Genomic DNA, 9,859 nt, shown 5'->3' on the forward strand with positions numbered 1-9,859 from the left:
ATTCTGAAGACAGAAATCTTTATCAGTCAGACATACTGAGATAGTATTGGACACATCAGGTATTGGTTGAGATTTTTTTAAGCATTTGAACAGAAAAAAAGGTTTTCCTACAAATGTGGACAAGCTGCTTCAAAGATGATTAAGGTTTTCCAAGCACCTACAGCGTATCATGCAAAAAAAAGGTGAAAGTTACTAAATGAAATTACTTCAGAACAGGTATTTTTCATTTAGTCCCCACAATGAATAACATTAACCAAGAGACAGACAGATTTTCAAGAAGCGTGTTTTCAAATGATCTCCAGCATAAAAGCTTCTTCAGCATAAAACATTCTGAAAGAACAACATATTTTCAGTGTTAGTACTTACTAAGCTTTCAAAAACATCAGGAGCACATATCTCAGGTTTTGGAAATACCACTTTATTTTCCAGTGAATATCCAAATGTAGCACTTGCATCATTGTTTATGAACCATCAAATTTATGAAATACTAAAACCTACAGCTCCAGTGCACAGTTAATTAGATATCTAAATCTTAATAAAAATTATCAGTGCAAAAATAAAAATTAATTCAGTTTGCAATTATATGCATTTTGTTACAAAGATATTTGGGCTTTGAGCATATATACATCAAATAATCTGGTAAGAGAAGCCACTTCCAGTCTGCTCCAAACAAAACTATTCCACACCCAACTCTAAAGACAGGCAAGGACTAATTTTTTCTTTTTAAATGAAAAGTGTGAGCTTAGTTACAACATTCATCATGGGTACACAAGCTGAGAAATATTACACAAGTCGCTCTCTATTCAGATAGGAGTTGTTCAAAAAAGAGGCTTTCCTATTTTTCATGTGTGGGATCCTTTTGAGACATCTATGTTTTTTCCATTCAGAACAGAGAATTAACAACATTCCAGTGTGCCCCAGTGTTGGCAAATCCTCTTTTCAGTCCTGATACACAATGATGATTGATGAAGCTGTTGGGCCCACGGTAGCAGGCAGAGCAGCTTGGCAGGAATTCAGTGTTATTGAAAGAAATCTCAAATACTTATTCCATCTCCTCTACTAACTTTAATCACACTATCAACATGCTGCCAGGAATGGAGCCTTGAAACCAAGCCATAAACCTACACAAGCAACCCTTGTTGGTATATTACTGCTGCAATACAGGTAAAGTGTAAATTCTGTTTATTTTTACCTGTTTCCATTCTACATTGGACACCAGCTAAATTATGGAAAGATATTTCCTGCACTAACGGTTAGCTTGCAGCAAATTTCATTAAGGTACTACGTCTCATTTTCCTTGGTTAATGAACTGATTGAGTTAACTTCTTCAGTTACACTGCTGGTAACTGCAAGTTTGGGATAAAGGAAAGAAGTGCAGGAGAGTATTTCACACATGCTGTAAAAGTTGGTAAGAAAGAAGATCAGTACTACAGGCATTTAACCACTAATCTGCTCATTTGCTATGCTGATAAAGAAACAAAAATCTTCCCTCAATTGCTTCATAAAGTTCTGACAAGCTTATCCTAAGTAAACCAACAGCATGCCAAATATTTAAGGTAAAACTGTACTAGCTACAAAGCTAATACAAAGACTGATATGCTTCTCATGATCACTTTTTTAGCTTGTTTTGGCTTTGCTTAGAACAATAAAAGAGATGCCTGAGACATTTACAGGGAGAAAAAAGAAGGAATTGTTGACCAAGCTTACCTTACAATTTTTTTGTTAACAAAAACCATTCAAATTGCAACTCTCCTTCATAATACTGAACACTCAACCCAAAAGTTTAAATTACAATTGGATTTAAAACGCTGTTGAGATCTTTCACTGGTTAATCTTCAAAGTAAAATACTCCATAAGACAAGTTTATTTTCTTGAAATCTACAAGCAGAATATAGAGTTTTCCCAGTGACTTCTCAGCTAACTATGGCTGGAATCTATTAACCTACTTTTTGGGAAAGGGCTGTGGCTGCACACCAGGATAGTTGATATTACATTAGTCTCTGTTTTCCCAAATGATACGATACTCTGCCGATGGGAGAGAACTCCAGTTTGCAACTCCCTGAGCTTGATGTCACACAATTGTCACACAATTTTCAGCTCCAGCTTCCAACAAACAAAGAAATACTGGCATTCCATCTGCCCTGAACCAAAAAAGCATAGATAGGCACTTAAGTTGAAAGTATGCAAACCTTTTCTTGCCGTACCAAGCCTGTAGAGGAAATCCTCCTTTTTTCTATCAGTTTCAGCTTTCCAAAAGAACCTCAATTTAAGTCAGAAGCAACTGAGCATGGCACAAATCCAGCATTATTGAAAAAGGTCTTAAAAAGAAGCGTATTTGGCCAGTTCCTTCTCCATCTCAGAATACTGCTCTTTGAGGCGCTCCATCGCCTTTCTGTGCTCTTCATCCACCTCTGCACGTTTGTTCTGCTGTTCTCTCATGAACTCCTCCCAGTGAGCAATGCACTTCTCCTCACGAGCCATCATCTTGTCTGCCTGGAGCTGACGGGAGGAAAATAGGAAGCTTTTAACCATCATTTCCATAGTAAAACAGGGTGGTTAATGAGAGCTACACAATGTTAAACTATCTGGAAACTAACATGAAAACATATGGAAAGGAGAAACTAAAAAGAAAACATTTATTTTTGTACAGGCAATCCAAAACAAGTGGTAAAATGTCTGCAATACTATTAATGTGATTGTATTAGCAATGATGCTATTTCTATAAAATATGACAACAGAGATACTAAATGTTTTGAAACTGGCAGCTAGTGTTTCTGCTTTAGCCAGCTAGCTCTCACTGTGATTAATGTCTTCCTTTATAAATAAGTTATTTTTCCCCTCATATTTTCCTACTGCTTGGCTTCTGCTAAGTTTAATTCCATTCATTATCTTATCCTGTAAAAAAAGTCTAGATATCTAGAAAAAGAGATCACAGACACATCCAAAGCACATGACAAAACACCATGTAATTCTGTGGATTGCTTGGGAGCTGTATTGACGGTCTGGCCCCCTTATATTACAAGCGCAGAAGCCAAAATAAACCTAGGCAGTTGTTCTTCCATTTGCTCCATGTCCCAGCAAAACAGGGGATTAATCCTTTTTTCAGCCTCTCTCCTTTTCAGTGTATCAGCAATAACTGTTTCTTATGTGTGGCATTTTTGTCAACTAAAGGCACTGGGAACCCATTTATGTATTCTTAAACCCATTTATGTATTTTTATATCTCTGCTGTTCTTCAAGATCACACAGCAGGGGCTAAATACGAGACTTTTTTCAGTGCAGCTTTTGATACACTTTAACAACATTATGTCAAGATATATTTTGTTTGCCGTCAATACAGTAACATCTCCTGACAAGATACACAACTGCACACTAACAGTTTGACAGGTACATTACTTTGTATTCAACAGGTTTTGAAACATTGAACTTTTGAAACATTTGAAACTTTTTGACACATTTATACATCACCTACCCAAACCTAACCCTACTTTCTGCCAAAATCTCATTATTTCTTCAGAACACATAATTTCAGAAAAGCAAGGAAAAGGTATTCCTTCTCAAGTGGCTGCATTACAATGACAACTTTTACCTATATTTTCTAAAAAGTTACCTACACATTACTACTCCCATTTGTAAAGTTTCAAGCCAGAAAGTTGTACTATGCAAACTTTAAGAAATGCTACGAATCCTGGATACCTATAACTACTCTTCCACTACATATTGAAAGAAAAAAAAAGAGTGGAAACATCCAGCTAATACTTTTAAAAAGAACAGTCACCATTCTTACTGACTGTTCATTTTCTAAGTTATAAATTTCTTATTAAAGTTTTACTTCAAACAAACAGTAGCAGAACTGTAAGAATTTCCTACTCTCTATGAGTATCTACTCTAGTGTCAGACACAAGCAAACTCTGTCAGTGCTCAGACGTGTGCTGTTTGCCCAGTACCAGCGTTCAATTGCAACTGCACTGCCCATCTTCATCAGTTGCAAAAAAGGAAAGACAAACATGACTATCAGCTTACATCCATGAATGCACAGCCTGTTTTGCTTGATAGCCATGGAAATGTCTTTGGTTTTTCCTGAACTAAATTATAATCAACAGCATTTTGCAAGTAAAGAGATAACACAGGAATACAATAAAGAAGTAGGATTGGGAATACATGAAACTAATTTAATGTATAATTTTCCAGGTTTTAGATTCAGAGCACATGTATTTCAAATAAGCAAAGTGTAGCCAACTGAAAATGTTCCAATGATTCGCATGTTCCTATAATATACCTCTTCATTAAATAACCCATCCACAAGTGAAAAAAACACTTCCTTTTCAACAAGCAATATATATAATATGGTCAATGTTCTCAGCTAACTAGGAAAGATTTACATTTCCATTCTGGTAAGTTAGTAGATGTTTTTTGTTCCACAGAAAATAAGCTTTTTTTATATTTAAGCTTTCCCTGTATGTGACAAATGTTATAGTCTGAGCTAGGAGGAAAAATAAAGCAAAGGAAATAAAAAATTAGTTTCCATATATCAAGAGATTGTAGAAAGAGTTAGCTAGATCATTAACTTTACAGTGAGCATTTTATAAGTGCAGAAATCACCCCAAGAGACGTTTTGCTGCCAGTATATAAGGTAGAGAAAAATATGTTTTTAAGTTTTGTTATACTGAAGGCGGACAAACTTCCTGTGAAGCACAAAACTTTTAGGTCACAAAATAAAAATCCATCCATCTATCCTTTACCTTTCTCACTTCACACTCCCTTTCTTGGAGTCTATGGATCATAGCATTGGCAGCTTGCACTGAAACAAGAAAATGCAGTAGATCAGTCTGCTGTTGGAAATCAAAGAAACTTGCCTGAAAGGGATTTAGAAGATGCAAAGCTGTTGCAAAGTGAAGATTATATTCCACTGTGTCACGTAACTCTGCCAAGAGTCACCTGTACTTGCAAAAAATGCTTCACAGTTACAACTTGAACACTTATAAAAGTAAGCAGGCTTATTGCAGAGCTCAACCTTTGTGTGTTCTAGAAGCCAAAAGCAGGAAGGCAGTGAGGTCCTCTTGTGCCCACACTCTTAGTGTTGCTGATGAGCTGGAGTGCACTACTCAGCACCTCAGAAGACATCAAAAACCACTCTCAAGTCAGCAAGTAGAAACAGGCGATCAAATTCTAACTCTTGAGTTAGTTGAGGTTTTTTTTAAAATTTTTTCCCCATCAGCTGTGTATAGACTCCACATATACATCTTTATGCTCTTTAACATCTTTATGAGTCCATCTCTTCTTTCCCAGAGACTAACCCTGGGAAAACTTGTCAATGGAAATAGGAACTGCATTCCTATTCATTTCCCCCCCCCCAACTTATTTAACACAGAATTAAATACACTAATTTCCCAAGCAGCAACTGGATGCAGCCCTGTTATTTATATATACACACAATATATATATATACTATATACACTATATATATATTTATATATATACACAATATATATACATACTCTAGGCTGCTGCTGCTCCAGAGGTTCCCTGGCAACTACAACCATTCTGAGACTCCATTACTGAAGATGTGCTACACAGCTGGCCATGAGAAAGTCAGGGAGCAGCATCAAAGGTTCATGCCAGTTAGATGGTATTAGGATGCTTTGTTTGCATGACTAAATTTTAAGTTTCAATGCTTTCCTTCAATCCTTTTGGTGTGGAAAGCACCATCATTAACCAACCATATGCTATTCTGCATATGCCAGATGCCATATAAATAAGTTATAGGAAATTAAATGCTTATACATCATGCCACACAAATTGTAACAAAACCCACAGTGGCATGTTTCAACTGCATAAATTCGGCAGCTAAAGCTGTGTACCCACACTCTCTTAGAATCTCTTTTGAAGAAGCCATCCTGCTAGATGAGTAAGGGAAAAAAAGCACATTTAAAAATGAGTACAAATTTCAAACATTCTTCTAAAATCTGAGCAGTAAAGAAATATATTAGTAAGGATGAAACTAAAATTAGCATGCAATTACTATTACTTCCCAATTTGTGACTGAATAATAATAATAATAAATTTCATAGCTATACAGCAGAAAGTTTTAAGGGAGACACTATTATGCACTCCTGTGGGAAAATTCAGAAACTTGAAGTTCACACACAGCATGGTTGCAACAAACCAGGAAACTGAAATTTTGTCCACGGCTCTAGTCAATGTGGAACACTGTTTCCAAGTGAATAGGAAAAGAATGAGCTGAAATAGCTTCTACTTAAATCAACAAAAAACTCTAAAGTAACCTTAACAAGAGCTGATTGGCTGGACTACTACATATCAAAAAACATCCCTGTTGTTTCCTTTTCAAAGCTGCACAAAAGTGAGAACAAAGCAAATAAAGAATAGAAAATTACACAAGAGTGGTAATTTTTTAACAGATCATATTTTGAATCCAAACTACTTAAATTACTCCTCAAAATGATGCATCAAGAGCAATAAGAAACAACCTGCTTACATCTCTTGAAGGTTTCACTTAAATTGTCTTGCATTGCCTGCTCACACTTTGGAAGAACACGTTCATTTGCTTCAAAGATCGTATTTTTGAGGTTTTCAAGTACTCGCAGCTCTCGGAGGCCACGTTTTTCCTGTCACAAAAATGAAAGAAAGTGAGTAACTAGCAAGGAATTCCATTTCACAAATTAGACATGATTTCTCAGTTGATAAACCAATAGCTTTATCTCAAAGACTAGACCATTGTCTACGGAAGAGTTACTCTACTTATTTAACAACATAGATAAAATTGCCAAAAAAAGAGAGCAATGTTCCATTCTTCACATTAAAATACAAAAATCCTCTGAATGAGTCCTCTGGCCCTTGTGAGAAAAGACAGTATTAACTATTTACACACTGTGGGGAAAATGTCCTGTTTTGTATAGATAATTTACAGCATCTCTAAAACAACAGAGAGCAACAGAGCTTGAAAGCATTTCATTTTTATAACTTGGTTGGTTACTGAGAAATAACATAGTAGTGATTCTGCTTGCTTGATGTCTGACCTTCCATATTTAGTATGGTAGGAGGTGAAGACAAAGCAAGTAAAATTGTTTTAACTGAAGTAAAGGAATGAAGTTGACTAAAAAATAATATAACACAGGTGACTAAAGAGGCAGCTCTTCTAGATTGCTACTCATCATTATTAATTACAAGTACAGCTAGATCTTGCTTTATTGTCTAAATTTAAAAACTAATCTATTTTTCTGAAGCCACAGCACTATTCCCACTCTGAATTTCACCAGCATTTTACTTTATATTAAAACTCTACATAAATAAAAAATACTCTATCACATGAAGTGGGACAGGGATCACCACACCTGTCTTAAAATTTCAGGAAGAGAGCACAAGCAAGCAAAACTCCTTAATTAAAGAGGCTCTAGATTTCCTGAATGCAAATCTCCATTCCTTGCACACTAGGTGCTAATCATTGAAAAAATAAGCACTTATTTCAAAGTTAGACACAAGTGGAATTTTTGGGTGCCAGTGGTCCTAACCCCACTTAAAAGAAATTCTGAATTGCAAAAACTTAAATAATCCTCTGCTTTGCTATTTCCCCCCCATAAAAGTATAAACCAGTAACTAAATTTCAAAAAAAGATCTAAGAGTATATTAAATTTGTCTAAGAAACAGAACAAGACTTCAGGTGAAACAAGACAAATACATTAATTATCAACCTAAAGACACATGTTCTAATTTTGTCCACGAGTCTAATATTTTCTTTCCTATGGAATGACATTTAAAACTACTTACTGTATCCTATAGCTTAGTTAGGGAAAGCAGAGAAAAGAAATAACTTATGACTCTCAAGCCCATATGATACAGATCTGATGAGAGTTTATTTCATATCCACATTTTGCTAAACCAGCACAGACAAAACAGACCTGCTTGAAATATAAGCTACAATCCAGGTTGTGGGGGGTGAGGGAGAAAGACATTTTAATGTCATTCAAATCAGGTCTGCATACTGGGATTTTGAGGTGTAGCTGCATTTTCAGTTACATTTTTAAATTCCACATTCTGTAAGAAAGAAAATCTATACAGAAACAGCCTTTTGCTGGCAGAGGATCCAAATTTTTTAAACTTTTGCTGCCATCTTGTGGAAAACAAATTATACTTTCCAGGCAAAGGTGTACATAAACACTTATACACATTCAGTACTTTAGCCTTATTTGCAGCCAATGAAATAACAGTTATTCAAATTTTAATAATTTTATTACTTTGCAAAAAGTGTTCCTCTTCTCTTCCAGTAGTATAAGTTCCTCTTGTGTAATGAAAATAAAAACAAGCAAACAAAAAACTGTGCTAGCTGAATCCAGCTGAGGCTTTAAGTAGCTTCTCAAAGAGATGTAAACCCACACTAGCCAACAATACTTTCCTTGAACCAACTGGATTTCTCTAAGATGTTAGGACTACATTATTCTCCAACATCAATATTCTTGCCAGTCTTGCGCAGGAAAAAAAAAATAAACCAAAAAAACACATCTTCTTTTCAAAAGTTTTAAAAGAAAAAGACCTAAATTACTGCCTTGTTTGCTAAAGATGCAGACATATACTACAGGTGTGTCATTTTTGGAAAAAAAAAATCCATGTCAAGCCCTTTTGAACAAAGTTATGTACCTACTATGATATCTAAAAAGATGCTAAAGCTGTTCAAAGTTTCAGACCCTGCCAGCATCCAATAAGATACAAATACTTACTTCAAATTCTTTAACAAAGTAACGTATTTCTCCCTGAATTACTGGTCGGTGATCCAGCAGCCTTGAATAAACTTCCCCAACATCTAGAAGATTAATGAAAGACAGAATTTTAGTTTTTCTCTCACTGTCACACCAGGTGAAACAACGCAGGCAGCACATTATACCTCAGTGTAAGGAAGGACTATTGCTCACCAAGTACATACAAAACCAAAAGAACACCAAAAGAACAGAATTTTCAGGGTAACCTATGTGTCCAGCAAACCACCAGCTTAGATAAAACACAACAAACCAGATTCCAAAGACACCTTTCCACTATTCCAGATGCCAAAGACACCTTTCTGTGAAGGTGAACGCTCTCCTCTGCAGCTCAGCACCCTTTGTCTCAATCCTCTTACTCCTCAGTACAGCTTCCACATCAGATTCTTAGCACTGGTAAAAGACCAGAGCTAAACACTGCAGCTTAACAGAGATCCACGGAGTAAGTGTGGGAGTCTTCTGCAGTCTCCTTCCTCAATACAAAGGAAAAATGTCAGCATTTTCTTGTATTCTAGGGCCAGACTTGAAATTGAGTCTTGGAAAAGAGTATTTACTATTTAAATATATGTGGAGAAACAGGTTCGCCTGTCACAAAGAAAAAGCCTGCTAAATTCAAAAGCACTGTGAGAGCATAGCAAATACTGTTTCAATAAATATACAATGTAGTCCCAAAAAAACTTTAAGACAGGAAGACATCTTAGACATCTAAAGGACGCGTCCTCCTGCCCCATCTGATGGGCCTGTCCTGTGGCGCTACTGTATCCACCTGTGTTTGTTCAACACCCTGAATCCCAGCACGTTCAAAACGGTGCAGAACGATTATTTAGGGATTTGGGAAAGTTATGACTGCAGTCAATAATGCATGGGCTGAGCCACTACCCAGTCCAAGCGGTTCTGAGCGCGGACTAACCACGACAATACCTGGGTGAACAAGACCTAAAGAAAGAACTTCCCAGGAAACTCCATGCCCATGGCAAGCGCCTCGGTGGCCGACTCGGCTCCCCGAAAAAAAGCCACAGAGACACCCAGGTTTCCAGTTCGGAGAGACAAGAGCCAGCTAAGCCTGCCAGGTGTCCAGCTTTAAACCCCAGC

At 36.5% G+C, this 9,859-nt stretch overlaps 1 protein-coding gene across 1 annotated transcript; it reads right to left on the bottom strand.

The window, feature by feature from the left end:
* Positions 1-393: 393 nt before the first annotated feature.
* BLOC1S5 (biogenesis of lysosomal organelles complex 1 subunit 5) lies at positions 394-8,815 on the bottom strand. Its single transcript, XM_031060236.1, has 4 exons — positions 8,732-8,815; positions 6,496-6,625; positions 4,742-4,800; positions 394-2,499 (listed from the first exon to the last, which is right to left on the bottom strand). The coding sequence occupies exons 2-4, from the start codon at positions 6,527-6,529 to the stop codon at positions 2,320-2,322; spliced, it is 273 nt and encodes a 90-aa protein (XP_030916096.1). The 5' UTR covers positions 6,530-6,625; positions 8,732-8,815; the 3' UTR covers positions 394-2,319.
* Between the last annotated feature and the right edge of the window lie 1,044 nt (positions 8,816-9,859).

Source organism: Geospiza fortis, unplaced genomic scaffold (assembly GCF_000277835.1).
Source record: "Geospiza fortis unplaced genomic scaffold, GeoFor_1.0 scaffold219, whole genome shotgun sequence".
In the NCBI taxonomy this organism is placed as follows: Eukaryota; Metazoa; Chordata; class Aves; order Passeriformes; family Thraupidae; genus Geospiza; species Geospiza fortis.